At 39.3% G+C, this 18,735-nt stretch overlaps 1 protein-coding gene across 2 annotated transcripts in view; it reads left to right on the top strand.

Annotated features, from left to right (window-relative positions):
- nlk1 (nemo-like kinase, type 1) overlaps positions 1-15,401 on the top strand; it is a 50,013-nt gene extending 34,612 nt beyond the window's left edge. Inside the window, exons 2-11 of one of the 2 annotated variants that reach the window (XM_067230788.1) lie at positions 5,182-5,311; positions 5,424-5,479; positions 7,277-7,383; positions 7,704-7,765; positions 8,585-8,794; positions 13,216-13,317; positions 13,505-13,591; positions 13,705-13,903; positions 14,131-14,224; positions 14,315-15,401. In XM_067230788.1, coding sequence (XP_067086889.1) covers positions 5,182-5,311; positions 5,424-5,479; positions 7,277-7,383; positions 7,704-7,765; positions 8,585-8,794; positions 13,216-13,317; positions 13,505-13,591; positions 13,705-13,903; positions 14,131-14,224; positions 14,315-14,363 — 1,096 coding nt within the window. In that variant the 3' untranslated portion in view covers positions 14,364-15,401. Of the gene's footprint in view, positions 1-5,181; positions 5,312-5,423; positions 5,480-7,276; positions 7,384-7,679; positions 7,766-8,584; positions 8,795-13,215; positions 13,318-13,504; positions 13,592-13,704; positions 13,904-14,130; positions 14,225-14,314 lie in introns of both variants that reach the window. The other variant, XM_067230780.1, reaches the window with a different exon arrangement.
- Positions 15,402-18,735: the final 3,334 nt, after the last annotated feature.

Raw genomic sequence — 18,735 nt, 5'->3', positions numbered from 1 at the left:
GTTTATTTACATTGTCATAGTGTTCTCTCAGAACTGAACTTGTAGCTAATGTTATAAAGCTAGCTAGCTAACATCAACTATGGAAACTTGCAATTCAGATAAGTCGCTAAAAAATAAGCCCTTTGAAAAAAGAAATTTTCAAGAGAAGCTCATAGTCAAGGAGCTTGGACCTGATCAGCCTGACATTAATTCAGCAACAGTCTAATGACAGGGGAAGACGACACACTAGGTCGTTTTCAAGGACCTGCTATAGCAAGACGAGTTGGCTAACTGATTGTGGAGAAACGCATGCTTTATTTTTCTTTCCCTGCCTCCTTTTTCAAAGGACAGGATCAGACCCAGCATGGATCCAGACAGGATTGAGGGATTTGAAACACATAACAGAAAAAAACATGAGCAAACTAGGGTCCACATGTAAATGCAATGAGATTAGCCATGTTTGGGAAAATAAACATATCTGCTCAACTTGATGAAGGCTACAGGATAGGGTAAACACAATAAGGACATTGACAAAAACAGGCACGTCTTGTCTAAAATAATAAATAGACTGTGTAAAGTTCTGTGGTGCCTTTGAAATAGCCCTGCGTGGCCATGATGAGTGAAAGCTCAGAAAATCCTGGTGTTTTTAGAGGATTGGTAGATTTAGATTTAGACTGCTACTGTGTTTAAGGGAACATCAAAGACCGTACAGAATGAGAATACATCACTGAAGAAATCAGGAGTGCAGACTTTCTCTCCATCCAGGCAGATGAAACTACGGACATTTCCACTCGGTGTCAACTGGTGCCTGTGATCTGTTACATTGACAAAGCCCATGATGTGCAACGAATCACTCTCTGAGACTACTCGTTACTCCCGAGTCATACTAATGATTTGTTCAAAATGAACGAATCGTTCACGAACAACACATCACTACAACACACAGTTCCCTAAGGCAGCACTGAACACCATCATGGAGGCTTACCCACTGCTGAATAAGAGCAAGCTGAAAACAGAACTGTCACTCATCTACAGCACTGATGAGTTCAAGAACTGCAGTGGTGCTGTGGCTCTGTACCAGCTCTTCATGGGGAACAACCTGCAGGACACCTTCTCATACCCCCTTTCCACCAAAGTGAACCGGAAGCTAGTTCGGAGCTGGTGCTAGAGCCAGTTCGGAGCTGGTTAAAGAACGGAGCCTTCTAAGAACCGGTTTGCTTTTCCACGGGCTAGAGAGCCACCACAGAGCCACGTCAGTACATCACTGTATACGTCTCATCTTTCGCAGCAACGCTAGCACGGCAGCCCCAAACTCAAAGCAGAGCCCGTCTAAAGGCTGTTTATCAATCCGAAGAACGCGAGGTTGAGATGCGTGTTTTCTTGGCTATTGCGCAATACCCTGGACTCACAGCAGTATGACAACACTGGCATTATCAGCGCAATATTTTATAAACTTTTGTATAGTTCTTGTGGATTACATTTTTGTTAAATATAGGCTCAATAGCTCATAACATTTGTGTTTGTCATTTCACTCATTTGATAGGATTATGATAAAATGCAGCAACTAGTGTGTGCACTGCACTGCGATAGCTTGGTTATCGAAAAGTCGGAGCAAATTTACAAATGAGCAGTTTCATCAATAAAATAAGCACATTTTCAGCAACTACACTGCCCACTTCTCGTTACATTTTAATTCAGATGCTGATTTACAATTGCCGTTTAGCTGAAATATGAATTGGAAAAACTTGCAATGGCGGTCAAAGGATTCTGTTCATCTTGTTGGTCACGGTAATCCCGCCCCAAGCGGTTCTTACTTGGTTCACAATGTAGACCAGCTCCGAAGTGGTGCTATTTGCAAACCACGTACGAACCACTTACGAACCATTTTTTTTTTTAATATGATACGTGTTTGCAGTGGACGGATAGCCACCCCCTCCCCCCCCCCCCCCCCCCCCCCCTCCGTTGAAATTAACGATAGACTTGAAAAAAGATTAGTTCATTTTACTGAACGAGATTCAAAGAACCGAATCAGTAAAATGATCCGAACTTCCCATCACTATTGTGCTCGCCGAAGGCGTGAGCACACCCAATTATCTAGACACTTACATTGTAGTGTTTCACAACAGGATTATACAGAATTTGTAGTTCAAATCTGCAAATGTCCCGCAAATGCAAATAAAGCCCTTTTTCACTTTATTTAAAACTGTAACATTGTGTATTATTCCTGTAATGTTTGACAATAGGAGCGTGGTCAGACACAATATCATTTACACACAGTATATACAGGGAGTCAGGTGGCAGAGCGGTTAGGGAAGCGGGCTTGTAATCAGAAGGTTGCCGGTTCGATTCCCGGCCGTGCAAGATGACGTTGTGTCCTTGGGCAAGGCACTTCACCCTACTTGCCTCCGGGGAATGTCCCTGTACTTACTGTAAGTCGCTCTGGATAAGAGCGTCTGCTAAATGACTAAATGTAAATGTAAGTATATGTGCAATTTCAGCACTACAATTTTGAAAGTAAATACATTTAGGAATTAACCAAAATACTGCTTTCTGGTGTTGAGATAGCATTTTCTGTTCAATACTATAATAACAGAAACTGAACTTGGCAAACAAATGATGGTAGCTTACCAGGGGGTTTTCTGCATTGAAAAGGCTAAGGCAGCCCACCTAAGGTTTTTCTCACACCGCCTAAGCCTTCTATCAGAAATGGCGCCAAAACAATGCATGCTGCAGGGTTACCAGTGGCTCTGATGTTTTTCATACTTTTACATTCTGTCTCGTCACATTACGTGACTTTGTTCTGTGCCACTGCTAGCTCGCTACCCCATGACTGGTTGAGTGACCGGTGGAGTAAAATGTACTGTAATCTTGCACTAGTAAAATATTGCTAAAAAGAGCCAGAACCATTATATAGTATATAAAGTCATGCTACATCTAGCCAGCGGATCATTTCTTGCGTTGTGTGTGTGTGTGTAAGTGGTACTTTGATCAATATTGTGATATTGCATAACACACTAGTGGCGTTCACGTCTGGTCGCTTAACATTTAACTCTGATTAAAATACTGCTGCAAAAAAAGCTGAACTATTGTGGGTAGTAGATAAGATCATTCTACATCTAGCCAGTGGATCATTTCTTGCATCATGTGAGTAAAAGTGGTATTTTGATCGATAACGTGAGTACATGAATCCAACTCATGCGATTAACAAAGGCATTCAAAATAAATTAAACAAAGCGCAGTAAGGGAAATTCTTTTCAGAATCAGAAAGGGATTTATTCGCCATGAAAGTTTGCACAGACAAGGAATTTGCTTTGGCAGGAAGGTGCATACAATAAACATATAGCTAAAATTTAAATATGTGGACTAACTATACTAAGGGTACATAAACTAGCAGTACTAAGTGGGATTAGAATAGAATTAAATATACAATAAAATATAAGTTGCCGTAAATTACAATATAAAAATACAAATATTACAAAAAATACAAATGTACAAATGTTTTGTTATTTAGAAACGAATTGGTTTTCCAACCAATAATCAGCTGCTTTCAAAGGGCCTGGCTAGCGAACAGAACGACAATATGAAGTGGATATACTTTCAATATAGACCCATGAAGCTTTTTACATTAATTAACCTGTTAAGGAGTAGCATCACACGTGATCATTCGATTAGGCCTACAATTTTGACAACTGGCTCAACCATTGTGTTCTGTTATGAACTAAATGTTTAGATGTTTGTGGTGGTAAGACAATTTAACAGAACCAATATAGTACATTTGGATCAACATAACATAAGCAATTTATAACGTAGGAAACAGCAGACACATGAAGGTTACATAATAATTTGCATGAATGTAGGCTACTGCAATTTGACTAGAATAGATGTGGAGGTTGAACAAGTACTTCAGAGATGACGAGAATTTCAATTGCGATCTGACGCCTGGGACACACTGGCTGAGAAGCGCCTGGACGCGCCTCGCAGCGCCACGATCAGCTACGCTCGGCTACGACTGAGCAAAAGCTCTTCACACCAAACGCGCATTTCTCCGCGCCGGTCACCAAGCCTTTCTGCTACTCTGAGCTTTCCTTTACGCTGACATGGTACATAAACATGGCATTGGCTATATCCCAGCATTGATCCTTATCTACGTTGTCCTTGTAAAATTGTTGCTGGGGGTCATACAACTCCCTGTGCTTTTCAACTTCGAGAATTCATTTGATGCAGATTTTAGAGATCGACTTGGGGGTTCTCTCTCGGTAGGCTATGTCTGCAAGCGTGACAACTCGTTTCTCTCAAACAAACAAAACAACTACGGGCATGCTAGCTCAACAGATCAATCCGTTTATTTTCATTCGTTTTCATCAGGGTAACCACATGTAAAGGCCGTTCGTTACCAACATTGTGTAATTATAAAGTCTACAACTTTACAAATGTTCACCGTAGTCTACAATTAATGGAGTAAAATCTTAATAACATGTTTTTTTATTCAAATATATCAACTAATATGGTGTATTTCATCATCCTGCAGCCGATTTCGCAAGCGACTTGCGAAAAAAATTCGACCAGCTGCCGAAACGATCGCTGCAGATCGCAGGCGATCGCAGGCAATCGTGGCGCTTCGCAGCCAGTGTGGTCGGCCCCATTTGATAACATGGGCGCCGAAAGAAAAAAGGCGGCGCTTCCAGGCGCATCGCAGGCGATCGCAGGCAATCGTGGCGCTTCGCAGCCAGTGTGGTCGGCCCCATTTGATAACATGGGCGCCGAAAGAAAAAAGGCGGTGCTTCCAGGCGCATCGCAGCCGATCGCAGGCAGTGTGTCCCAGGCGTGAGAAATGTGGGTACCAAAACCATTCTATAACTCCAGAAATCTGTTTGTGTCACCGACATAATCGCGGGCACTGTGCCCTATCTATAATTCCAGGAATCTGTGTGTGTGCCACCAATTTTATCACAGGCACTATGCACTACCATTAGTTCAATGAATCTGTATTTGTGTGTTTCACTGACATTTTAATAACCGACTGCATCACGGGCACTGTACACTAGTATCTATAAATAGTGAAACCAGAGCAACAAATGATTTTGCAGTGGTCTAAATTTTTTTTCAAGAGCTGTATATGTTCAGAGTAAAGAGTTATAAATTGAATAGCCTCTGATTGTGTTTAACTACTGCATCAATTGTTTCACCTTTCAAACTCTGCAGGTCAGTAACTGATCCTCGTGATGGAAGGAAAGTGGCTCTAAAGAAAATGCCCAACGTCTTCCAGAATCTGGTTTCCTGCAAGAGGGTCTTCAGAGAATTGAGGATGCTATGCTTTTTTAAACATGACAATGTAAGTGTAGATACTTTTTAAAGGATGGAGTAGGCAGCTGGTGTGAAAGATTGAAAACATAAAAACAGGGAATTTGGTATTTTAAGTGTGTGCATTGGTCCTGTCTTTGCAGGTGTTGTCAGCCCTGGATATTCTGCAGCCTCCACAGATTGATTGCTTTGAGGAGATGTATCCTTTTAAAGAAAGGTAATTTATGTTGTAGAACAATCAGTGGGAAATTGGCAGTTAAAATCATACTTATAGTTGAAAAGCTAACTTAATAAAAAATGTTCTTCCTCAAGGGTGACGTTTCACGTGAACATTTTTGAGAGAATCAATCGTAAAGCTGAAGTCAGGTGAAGTACAGAGTTAATGTTTATTTGACGTATGACGTATACATAATAACGTTAGCAACATAACATCATCGACACACAAACATAAGACAATAACACAAAGACGATTCCATACAGCTCCATTTAGCATTTTAGAATAGAACCGAGAAAGTCCAACAGACACCAGCACTACCCAGTTGATGGCCCTGAACCCCCCAAGAACATTCTAGTTTGTGCGATAGACTAATGCGTTCTGCAGAGAAGGGAGACTGGCGTTGGTCACGGTTTGGAATGGAAGGGAGAAAACAGGACAACGGCGGATATCGTTATTTTAAAAAACGACGTAGGCGTTAACTGCAAAGTGCTGCGGGAAACCCTGCATTGTACATAAGCCCAAAATGTCTTTCACACGTTACACATGGTTTTGATTCTTAAATTAGCCTAATATGTACATAAACTATTAGTAGATCTAAAAGTAATTTTAAATACAACATACAGTAACATTTTCTTCTTTCTTTACATATTACATATAATCATTATTAACATATTTGAATACTTGTGCCGATAAGATAAATTAACTTTATTTTCTATAACATTTATATAAATTCTGGCAACATAGTATAGGACAAACAATAAAGAACTAAAATACATTTTCAGCAGCAGAAGTGCTCATGGGGTGGGGGGGAGGGGTTTTATTTTATTTGATTATGTCCTTGTTTTGGATGGCCTCTGCAGAAGGCACAAATTATTTGATGTACCCATTCTGCCTGGCAAGTGGGACCTTGAGTCTCCTGCCAGATGTTAACAGCTGGAATGAGCTGTTGTCATTATAGGGGCCTATCACACTGAGATGCGTTGCTACAGGCAAGGCCCACTAAAAAACATTTTTTACTTGTGGAGCAGGGCTGCGTGTGGCACTTGTGAGATTGATAAGCTGTGCGACTCCAAACCTTGCTCTGAAAGGTTGAGAATATTAGATAATAAATATAGAATTAATTAAATTAATATAGAAGTTTTATGCTCAGTGGGATCGGCCTCATTCACCGTCTTTAATGGGTGTGTATATTTTGTAACAAATTGATTTTAACATGTTAGGCAATTGTCAGTCACCCATGCAAAAAAGAAAAGTGCCACTTGTTTTTATCCAATCCATCTTTCCTGTCTGAGTGTGAGAAACTGCACAAAGGTTAGGTGAGTGACACATACTGATCAAGGGTGGTCATCAATAAACCAGCACACCATGTTGAAACATCCCTCATCCAAAAATTAAGAACTTTCAATTAAGCTGTCAAATTAATGTTTTTATCATATCTATTTCTTTAGTTTGTTTTGTTTACACAGGGGAAGGGAAGTTAACATAGAATCCTGTATTTTTTTGGACTAAGCTCTCTTTTGTTTAACAGTTAAGCTGTTGAGGGTTTAGGTGTAGTTCTATGAGCGAATGTTAATCGGTCTGATATTGCTTCTAAAAAGGGCTATAAAATAAGATTTGATTTTAACAGTTTAGCTCTGGAATAAAATCTGAAACGCATTATGCACTTGAAAAAGCAATACATTAGTTAAATAATTGACTCATTGCAGTCACCCCTTCCTCATTACCTTTTCTCAATTGCTATGGGAATCTTTTTTGTTTCCTTGACTCATGGGCTTGTAGCTATGTGATAACAGAGTTGATGCAGAGTGACCTTCACAAGGTCATAGTGTCACCACAGCCCCTCACCACCGACCACATTAAGGTCTTCCTTTACCAGATCCTCAGAGGTAAGTGTTAACAACTGATATGTGGTTATATAGTATCTCTTGATTTGATGCAACCCCAATGAAAGCTGACCTGAATTGTCTAATTCCTCCTTATAGAACCTTGTGGTCTTATGCATATCTTGAGCAAGATTTTAGGAAACCCACACAATGTGGTTGCTCCACTATGCTTTTTGCTCTGCTGACATGCTTTGACATTGGAGAGTTGATCACTAAATGAAGCCACCCTAACCTTTATAAAATAGTGATGTCTTGTGCATGCTTGTTAGATGTGTGCTAATGTAGATAATTATGCTTAGGGCTGAAGTACCTACATTCTGCAGGAATTCTGCACAGGGACATTAAACCTGGAAATCTGCTTGTCAACAGCAACTGTCTTCTTAAGGTAACATTTTGTGCAAGTAAGAATGTATGTGAGCACAATTAATATTATCATAAATACACTACTGTTCAAAAGTTTGGGGTCACCCCGACAATTTCGTGTTTTCCATGAAAACTCACACTTTTATTTATCAAATAACTTTCTAAATTAATAGAAAATATTGTCAAGACATTTACAAGGTTAATTATTATTATTAGAAATAATTATTTTTATTTGAAATATAAATGTTGTTCTTCAAACTTTGCTTTCGTAAAATAATGCTCCATTTGCAGCAATTACAACATTGCAGACCTTTGGCATTCTAATTCTAATCCTTCTAATCATCCATTAGTCTTCTAAGGCAATTAGCAAACACAATGTACCATTCGAACACACAGTAATAGTTGCTGGAAATGGGCCTCTATACACCTATGTAGATATTTAATTAAAAACCAGACGTTTCCACCTAGAATAGTCATTTACCACATTAACAATGTATAGTGTATTTCTGATTAATTTAACGTTATCTTCATTGAAAAAAACTGTGCTTTTCTTTGAAAAATAAGGACATTTTTAAGTGACCCCAAACTTTTGAACGGTAGTGTATCTTTGTTAATCAACCCTTTAACATGTGAAAGACGGGGACAAGTCAGCTCTACAATCCAATAATTCACAGTACTGCTACTATCTGGGTCAAGATATAGTAATGTGACCAAGCAGTTTTAGGGCTGTTTTTCCCCAAAAATCAAATTATTTTTGATTGTGCTACTTATAGTCTTGTAGTCTAAAAGTTGCCAAGACTCAACAATTGACAAATAATGTTTCCCACCTGGTCTCTCTCAGATCTGTGATTTTGGGCTGGCTCGTGTGGAGGAGCCAGACCCCTCGCGTCATATGACCCAGGAGGTGGTGACTCAATACTACCGGGCGCCCGAGGTGCTGATGGGCAGCCGCCATTATGGCTCAGCCATCGATGTGTGGTCAGTGGGATGCATCTTTGCTGAGCTGCTTGGCAGACGCATCCTGTTCCAGGCCCAGAGCCCCATCCAGCAGGTATGCACAGTGGAGTGGAGGATGGCAGCAGAGTTAAAGTAGTATTTACAGTTTTTTACAATCGCTATGACACCTTTAACAAGTTTCCTAAACTCTTAACACAGTTAGCACAACATCCATCTGTGTAGGCTATACTATTAACACATTTCTTGTTGCTTTGACACAAAATGCATAGAGTAAACACCAATTTAAAATGCTTGAACTTCTTTTACACACAAGCTCAACCAAGACCAAAACAATCGATTTTTAGGGACTAATTTAGCAATGCTTTCACACTATATGTCAGAACAGATAACATCATGTTCAAAACCTAACTTATTGGCTAAAGTCAAAGTGAACAGCTGTTCATATTGTGAATTAAAACACAAATATATCCCCTGTATTTTATTCTATTGCTACTGAGAAAAAGCTGGTTGAAGTAATGCAAATACTGTAAATCACAGCTGATTCCCAACTAGGAAACACTCAGATGTTGAGGTTCTTTCAATCACATGACCATATGGTACATATAAAGAGGACCTCTTTGGACTGGTCTTGTGTGGAAAAAGAACAATATAGAGCAACACAAAGAAAGTAAGAATACAGTTACTATAACTGCACGAGGGAGAGGGAGACAATTACCAGGACAAGGGAGAGGAAGACAAGTACCAGGACAAGGGAGAGGAGTGGGGAGAGGGAGAGGAGTTAGAATGTGTGGTGGCGTTCAGAGAAGGGCCAGAGCTAGTGTAATACTGTAAATGGAAGCTATATTGCATATTTCTTGCAGTAATGTCCTGTTGCAAATGAAGCCTTTACTGCAGCAATTATGTTTCTGTCTTCTTTTTTTCAATACAGTAAGCGTACATTCTATAAAGCTTCTCTGAGATGGGTCATTCATTTTTGTTCTTAATTTCTGCATCAAAAGAAACAAAATTCATGCATTTACAAAACCCAACAAAACAAAAATGTAGAGAGGCTTCAAAAGAAACTGCATTGCAAACACAATCTATAATCCATATACTGTGAGACCTGACACATACCTGCATAAATGAATGCAGTTTCTGTAATTCCATCTGATGTTATTGTTTTTTATGACATTGTGCTATGATTGACTAAATGTTCCTGTGAAAAGAGAACGTGTGTTAGTGTTTGGTAGACATGGTGTCATGTTTGGTGTATTTTTATGTTATGACAATTAGTGTTTGAGTTTAGTTTACAATGTGTGATTTTGAGCATGAAATTAACAGTTTTGTCAATTGTGTGTGGTAGGTGTGTTGGTGCGTTAAGAGTTCAGAAAACTTGTTAAAGGTATTGAAAAAACTGTCATAGCGATTGTAAAAAACTGTAATATTATACATTACATTTGATTGGGCTGTACCGATAGGAGATGCTATCAAGGAAGCAACTGTAGGGCCTAATATTTAATCTCTAGTTTTTTACAGATTGTGAAGGTGTAGATTGTAAGCTTTCAAAAGATGTGTCATACATGGAAATAGTTTGTTAATGTTGGTTAACCTGGAATGCTCTTGCAGAGAAATCCCCCCTTTCTAGACATTTTCACGCCTTCAGACGGGATGTGATAATTTTTTCTTTAATCATTAGAAGCGACGAGCTCAGGTCAATTCACTTGTTCAACCTCCACATCTATTCGGGTCAAATTACCAATGCTGTGGTAGCCTACATTCATGCAAATGAATATGTAGCCTTCATTTGTCTGCTGTTTCCTACTTTATAAATTTCTTATGTTATGTTGATCAAAATGTACTATATTGGTTCTGTTAAATTGTCTTACCACCACAAACATCTAAACATTACTATACAACTATACATTTTATAACAGAAGTCATTACATGCATAATGGTTGAGCCAGTTGTCATAATTGTAGGCCTAATTCTCCATACAGCGCTTGTAAATTTGCAATGTGCAGGCAGATTTGACACTAAACATCAGCATATCCACTTTATGTTGTCGTTCTGTTCGTTAGCCAGGCCCTTTGAAAGCAACTGATTATCGGTTGTAATAGCTAGGACCCTCAACGTGTGGCATTCTTTATAATACATTACATTTTGATGAATGATTGAAGGGCTAGACAACAATCGTTCTAATGAACTGACTGTCACGGAAATGACAGATTGACAAAGGATGTTTTCATAAAATGGCAGTGCCACCTTGTGGCCAGAAAGTATTATGCAATAAAAAAGCGAATATCTATTGATTAGTTTTGCCTTGCTTGTTTAGATCCTCATTTAGCCATAATTTTTTTTTGAACAATTGCGCTTGGCCCCTTATTTGCTGCTTGCAGCTATATTTTTGGGGGCGACGCTGTGAAGCTGCATAGCCACCTTTTGGATTTCTACCTTTTCTTATTGGGTGTCTGCCTTTGGCAAGGCACAACCTATATTCTCTCTCATATATATTTATTTAATATTTATTATTTTTTCCACCCTAACTCATCCCCAAATATTGCACTACATAGACAGTCAGTGTCAAAAAGTTCATCCCAATTGCGTTGCTTGTATCTGTGTGAATGTTCTGTTTGCCAGTTTAGCCATAATTTAATAAATGTTTTTGTGACAGTGAAGCTAACAGTACGTGTCCACTGCAGCGACTCGAATCGCTTGCCATCGCTCGCCTTCCCACAGTTCACCACGCTCGGGGGCGTTTCAAACAGATTAATGTAAAATGTAGTTCTCTAAAGTCACTGTTGTAGTTGTCATGGCCAAGTGTGCAGACTTGGGTTTACGTACTCGCAACATCGATCAAAATACAACTTGTATACAAAATACAAAACTGTTTAATAGACATAAACGTTGACGTGTAAAAAACGTTTTATTATATTACTCAAAGTCTGCTAATCTGTCGATACGATAGATAGAACAGATGTTTTCTCAACTTTATGCAAATGAGGAGCAATTTTCGCTAGCGGTGGCCAATCGGAGTGTTTTCTTGTTTCTCGTAACGTAGCAACCATGGAGAACATTTCTAGCTTTCTAGGTTTCAAGGTGGAGGAGAAAACCTCCACCTTGTGTGGCTGCTTACCCAGTCCTGTACGATACATAGCTGTATTCGTACAGAGATGTTAATAAAAAACGATGCATGGCGCGAGGTTGCCGAAGTTGTTGGTGCTTGTACTTTCAAATTCAGTCTAGTCACATTACGTAACTTCGTTCTGTGGTAACTAGCTAGCTAGCCCGGCTGGAACTCCCTATCGCATCGACAGATTAGCAGACTTTGAGTAATATAATAAAACGTTTTTTACACATGTCAACGTTTATGTCTATTAAACAGTTTAGTATTTTGTATACAAGTTGTATTTTGATCAATGTTGCGAGTACGTAAACCCAAGTCTGCACACTTGGCCATGACAACTACAAAGGGGCTTTAGAGAACTACATTTTACATTAATCTGTTTGAAACGCCCCGGAGCGTGGTGAACTGTGGGAAGGCGAGCGATGGCAAGCGATTCGCGTCGCTGCAGTGGATACGCACTGTAACGGTATCAACGGTACCCCAGAGTCTTTAGACAGGGGCGTTGTTACTGACATGTAATGATCGCTAGATGGCGCGTCTTGTACTGAGCTAAAGGCAAGGGGCCGGTTACACAAAACACCTTAATTTAAGATTTTCCTTAAAGTCAGAGTTAAGGTTTCCTTAAAATATAAATCGGCAAAATTAGATCTTTTTGATCTACAGTTAGGAATAGTAGCTCTAGCTCTCACTTAAACGTTACTGTGTATAGGCTAGCAACAAGACCTACAAGTAAAGTTGATATCACCAGTTTTATTGGACTCCCTCCTGAAATTGGTTCTCTTTTTTGGACATAAGTTATCATATAGCTATATTTTTTTTTTCTTGAATTGACCGCTTCAAACTTGAGTTTATTTTTTATGCAATTTCGTCCTACATTTGTTGTTTTTTGTTATCAGTTATTTGTGGATCAAATTAACGTTTTAGTATGTGCTTTCTTTTTTGTATTTCTGTAGAAGCACAATATTTTCCTCCTCTGACCAATTTGGTTTTTCTTGCCTTCTTTTTGTAGGTCTATAAGCTAGCTAGAGCTACCAAGGTGATGCACTAGCGATACAACTGAACAAATGCGGTCTCTGTGGAAACAGTCGAATTTTACTGCTGTGAAATCACGTTCAGTGTAGTAAATCCCTCAACGTTTCACTTTAGCTGAGGAACCATTTAAGAGATTCTGTGCAACCCCCTTAAGTAAATCCCTTAGCTAAGGATAAATGTACCCTTAAGTGTCATAGTAGAAAAAACTACATAGAAAAAACTTAAGGTGTTTTGTGCAACCGGCCCCTGGTCATTTGACCCCTAACCATGCTACAAGTAGGGAAAACCGGCTCAACGCTTCTAGTGTTAAACTGTGGTGTGCAGATGATTTACTCCAGGTGTTTATTACTTGAATTGAAGTTGCTCTTTCTTCCTTCCAGTTGGACCTAATCACTGACCTGCTTGGCACCCCACCTCTCTCTGCCATGGTATCTGCTTGTGAAGGAGCCAGGGCCCACATCATGAGAGGACCACACAAACCGGTACTTGGCCCATCTCCACTACACCACTCCACTAAACCACTGACTTGACAGATGTCGGGTAGTTACAGTCTGTGTGTGTTCTGGACATGATGTGATCAAACATCAGTTACTTTATAGGTACTTGTTTACTACGTTTTCATAAGCTAGTACCTCTGTATGTTTGTATTTTGTTTTATCTTGCTTCCAGCCCTCGCTCTCAGTGTTGTACATGCTGTCAGACGGTGCAACCCATGAGGCAGTGCACTTGTTGTGTCGGATGCTGGTCTTTGATCCTGTAAGTACATAGAAACAGTGTGGTATAATTGCAGTTATAATCCTAGGTGGAGATGGCTCTGTATGTCATGACAGGTTGATGACAAATATATTTCCCATATCCTGTGTACTTAGTCTAAGAGGATCTCTGGCAGTGATGCTCTCTCCCACCCGTATCTGGATGAGGGCCGATTGCGTTACCACACCTGCATGTGCCAGTGCTGCTACTCTGTACCCAGTGGCCGTGTGTACACACGTGACTTTGAGCCTCCTGCCGACAGGCCTTTCAGCCACAGCTACGAACACAGTCTGCTCTCTGTCTGGCAAGGCAAAGGTGAACAGGGAATGTTTTTGTTCTTTTTCATTTGTCTGAACTGTCATTTCAACTCATGTTTTTACATCTACTGTAAATGAGAGCTCTAAGAAGTTATTATAAAATCTGACACTAGTTCTGAAAATGGGTGAGAAAGTTAGCAAAAATAATTGGGCAACAGAGGGAGTGCTTTAACTCTTATGAAACAGATTTGTGTTCATAGTTTGGCAACATTGTTTTTCACTTAGAGCTCATCCATCGCTTCATAACTGAGCATCAGCAAGGGAAACGAGTGCCACTATGCATCAACCCCCAGAGCGCGGCTTTTAAGACCTTCATTAGGTGAGCAAGTGGCGAAAGGAGGTGAAGGGTCAAAGACCAAGCATTGTACAAGATTGAGCCAAGCATAACACGCTAATTTTGTCTTTTCAGGTCTACTGCTTGGCATTCCTCAAAGGTCTCCAGGAAGGAGGAGAGATGAAAGAACGTATTGTGACCAAGATGAATCATGGAAAATGCATACTCGAACGGGGTTATTGATTTTGAAAATGACGAAGATTGATTTGGGTCTCTTTGGGAGGGAGCTTTGATGGAAGGATCATGCCAGTCTATCAAAAATCAGACTAATGGCTATACGGGAGTCAGGTGGCTGAGCGGTGAGGTAATCGGGCTAGTAATCCGAAGGTTGCCAGTTCGATTCCCGGTCATGCCAACTGACGTTGTGTCCTTGGGCAAGGCACTTCACCCTGCTTGCCTCAGGGTAATGTCCCTGTATTCACTGTAAGTCGCTCTGGATAAGAGCGTCTGCTAAATGACTAAATGTAAATGTAATACGAGCATAGCAAACACTTACCAATACCACATTTCCTTTCAAAACTAGTCTCTAAAGAAATACATTTTACAATAGTGAAGACTTAACTTCTTGCTACTTAAGACTGCAAATCTAAAGTGTAAAGATGCTGCTGACCTAAAAGGAATTTTGAAAGAAATAGAAAAAAGATGAATAATTATTGAGAAGTGTAGTGATAGTAGACCTGAGTCTGCTTGCACCAATGTGGCTGATATTAGAGGAGGAAAGTTATTTTAATTATTTGTTAAATTGTTTGCTCCATGTTCAAGTAATTCCAGCCTTGTGCAATAAGGAACACCTCAGCCACTATACTGAATGACAGATGCGTGTAGACCAGACCCCAACCTTTCCACTTCAAAAATATTTAGTTTGATGGGATTTAAAAACGAATCACATAATTATTTATGTTGTGTTTGACTAAATCCCCACTTTCACCAAGCGTGATGCATTTTGCATCAAATATAACATGGCTGTAGCCCTTTGCGGTGATCATGAACACGATTGTATTTAGTGATTGAAATTACTCCAGCCTCATGTGAGATTAATTTCTATCCTCCATTATAAAAGGTAAAATAACTTTAAAAAATCTGATCGAAAATGAGAAATGAATCAATCAAAACCTGTATTGGGGGCATTGGTGGGTAAAATGAACTATGCTAGCTCAAATGACCAAACGTTTATTTTATTTGGGGGGGGGGGGGGGGGGGTTTGCGGCGTCATGTATGATTGTGTGGTGTTATATTATCTATTTATTGTATTTGTATTTTCTAGCATTAGTGGCAGTAGACAGTACTTTGAGATTATTCTTAAATCCTGTTGTGTTGAGTGAATACTGAGCACACTTTGCTTCAGTTATCTTTATTATTACCTCAACAACTTCTGAGATCAAGAGGGGGAGCCAGTAAACACTGGGTCTGTATATAGATGGAACAAGCTCAACTACTGTGTACTGTGATGTGATGTAATTCCTTTGAATGAAATCACACAGTTCTTTATGGGATGGTCTCAAATCATCCCCTAAACCATCACAACTTTTGTGAAGAGGACAGTGATTAGTCAAGAGGAATCCACATGGTAACAATGACAGCTGGCCCTCTGAAAGGCAAGGTATAACTGTTCATACTTCAGAAACCTGTCCAGATGTACCTCCAGAAATGCACATGCTGGCATTTTTCGTTATGTCTCACCCTTGAAGGAGTGGGATTGAAGAAAGTTCAATTGTTTGCTGCTTTTTTTAATTATATTTTTAATTCAGTTTAAGGCTCAGGTGGCCCATAGCAGACTGTGAAAACTGACAATACAAGCACCGGATGTTCACCAACAAGCAAGAGTGTGCCTAACCCAATAAGTGGAACCACAGAGCTGTGTATGTTTTACACAAGTTGGGATTTACATCATAAACAGTTCCTATGGCAGTCTTTCTCCAGTTACAGATAGAAGTTCTCTCTTAACCACAGTATTCATTTTAACATTATTTGACCATCAAACCTCATTGTTGGATGTACCTGGCTCATAGCTGTGTTTAAAAAAAATATTTCAACCTAAACCATTCCACCACTCGAGGCCATTGAGGAGTGTTAGAATGTTACAAATGTATGCATGTGCATATTATGATCTAAACAGAGAAATTGGATTTGAATGCTGTTGAGTGTTCAGTGGTAGTAGTCAACACTGACAACCCTTAATTTTTATAATTTAACTTAACTTGATCTTTGGCCATTGTTATAATTTATGTTTGTGATGTGATCCCTTATTTTGCCCTTTTGTTGGTTATGCAATGTTGAACTTTTGTTAGTAGAATTTTAGAATAGAACGCCAGGGTTGGTTCCTTCGACTCCAATGCATCCTCTCTAAACATTAGATATCTTTGGTATGTTTGTGTGAATAGAATGTGAATCAATCGTTTTCCTTTGTTTGGATTTTGTCAGTAGGTTTAAAGGAGAAATGGAAAGCAGTTAAAGTGCTTTGTTGTTAGATAGGCATGGGGGAGCGGCAGTTCACCTGGTAATCTATATTGTGTAGACTTAATTCAATAAAAGTATTTGTGTTGATTATGAATATAAAACCAATGTTGAATACTGCTGTTTTGAAAATGTTTAGTTCCTTTTATTTTGTCATTTTTTGAAAAAGATTTTGACTTGTTCCCAACAAATACTTGAATTTCTTAAAACATTTCTAGAATAAAGAGTAGGTAAATTAATAAATAGTCCCTGGAGAATATATATTAGATTGTTAATTGTGTTACACTGCTTTATTTATTTGTACAACATTTTCCTTCAAACACATTAACCAGTTGTCATCTGAGGCAGCAGTACAGGTGTCTTTATAACCGTGTGCATCAAAAGATAAACTATCCACACTGGTGAAGTGGATCACTTTATGATGGTCCTCATCAGTGAGTCAAGGTAAAACATACTTTATTGGGTATGCTTTGAGGCCAAACTGATCTTTGAATTAATGTTTTATTTTATTTTTTTGTCTCTTGCTATGTAAGCCTTATCACAGAACTTTTTTACTACTTTTGCCACTTTGTTCAGAATGACAAGTAAACGAGTGATAAACTCATGCTGGGTGTAATTCCATTTTCTTTCAAAAGTGAGTGGCAATGTGCATGTAACATTCTGAGATACCTGGTGATCTGAACCCAAATATTCTAAAGTTTACTGAAAGTCTTCACTGGGTCCCTAGTGGGAAACAATGTCTGCAAAAATAACATTTAGGCCTACATTTTCTGAACTGAAGATTTAAATTACACAGCAACTTTTAAATGTAAAAATACTCTCCTATAAGTAATCCTTTGTTTAAAACGTTTTTCCACATAAGTATTTAAAGGTCCCATGACATAAAAATTTCACTTTAGGAGGTTATTTAACATTAATGAGTTCCCCTAGCCTGCCTTTGGTCCCACAGTGGCTAGAAATGTTGATAGGTGTAAATCAAGCCCTGGGTATTCTTCTCCGCCTTTGAGAAAATGAAAGCTGAAACACTCGGTTTTGAAAATGCTGGTTTTATGACATCAAAAGAGCGAAGGTTACCTCCCCTTTCTCTGCTTGGCCCGCCCAGAGAATCTGGCCCGCCCATGAGAAACTGAGCTACTACGACCGTGCGAGTGCGATATTGGTTTTTACTCGAGAGACATTATGGCTTGCAAACAAACAAAGTACACGAAAAGTTGCTCAGTGTTTGGATGTACAAATGAATACAACATCGTTTTTTGTGCCTTCATCTGAACCGCTGAAGACCCAGAATCTTAATTGTATTTTCTCTGGAAATGCGCCGACACATCTTCCCAATGTTTTGTAGCTATGTCTGCGCCAAACATTTCAGCCACTGTTTCCTCTAGTGATGGGCATTCTGGCTCTTTTTCGTGAGCCGGTGTTGGACCGAATTCTCACTCCCCCGCAGAATCCCACTCCCCTACGCGTGAACGCGCACTGCCTTCCTAGCGTATTCCTAGTTGTCGTTTGACGAACTGAGGCGATTTTTACAATGTTTAGCCTAGGTTCCCTCGTCTTAGGCTTTGAGGAAACTGTCAGTAGGCTATTTAATTCATGTTTCATCAAAATATAAGTTATGTTGTGCTGCACTGAGAGCTTATACGATTTGTATGTCGTGCTACTCGTAAAATCCGAATGATTGTCTCAAGAAAATAGACGTACTTTGGAGCTGCACTTGAAAAACGATGTTGATGTCGATGTTGTGCTACACTGTCCTATTATCGGAATGAGGGTAATATGTGAATTATGTTGTAATTGCTGTTATGTCACTGTCTGGTAAAAGCGAGCATCCTTTGTATTCATTTGTACGAATCACTTTTAGTATAACTATTCACTTCTGATTCTTGATTACGTTGTACTTGCTGTTATAGGCTACTTACTAAATGCACTATATGCCAATTGTAATATAATCGTCTGGTACATGAGTATAGCTACATTATTTTACAAATGTATATAAAAAGGCCCCTGCTCACAGGTCCCTCCTACCAGAATTCAACTTCTATTTC

This window comes from Osmerus mordax, chromosome 3 (genome assembly GCF_038355195.1).
Source record: "Osmerus mordax isolate fOsmMor3 chromosome 3, fOsmMor3.pri, whole genome shotgun sequence".
NCBI classification, from domain to species: Eukaryota; Metazoa; Chordata; class Actinopteri; order Osmeriformes; family Osmeridae; genus Osmerus; species Osmerus mordax.
This window is presented reverse-complemented; position numbering and strand designations above follow the sequence as displayed.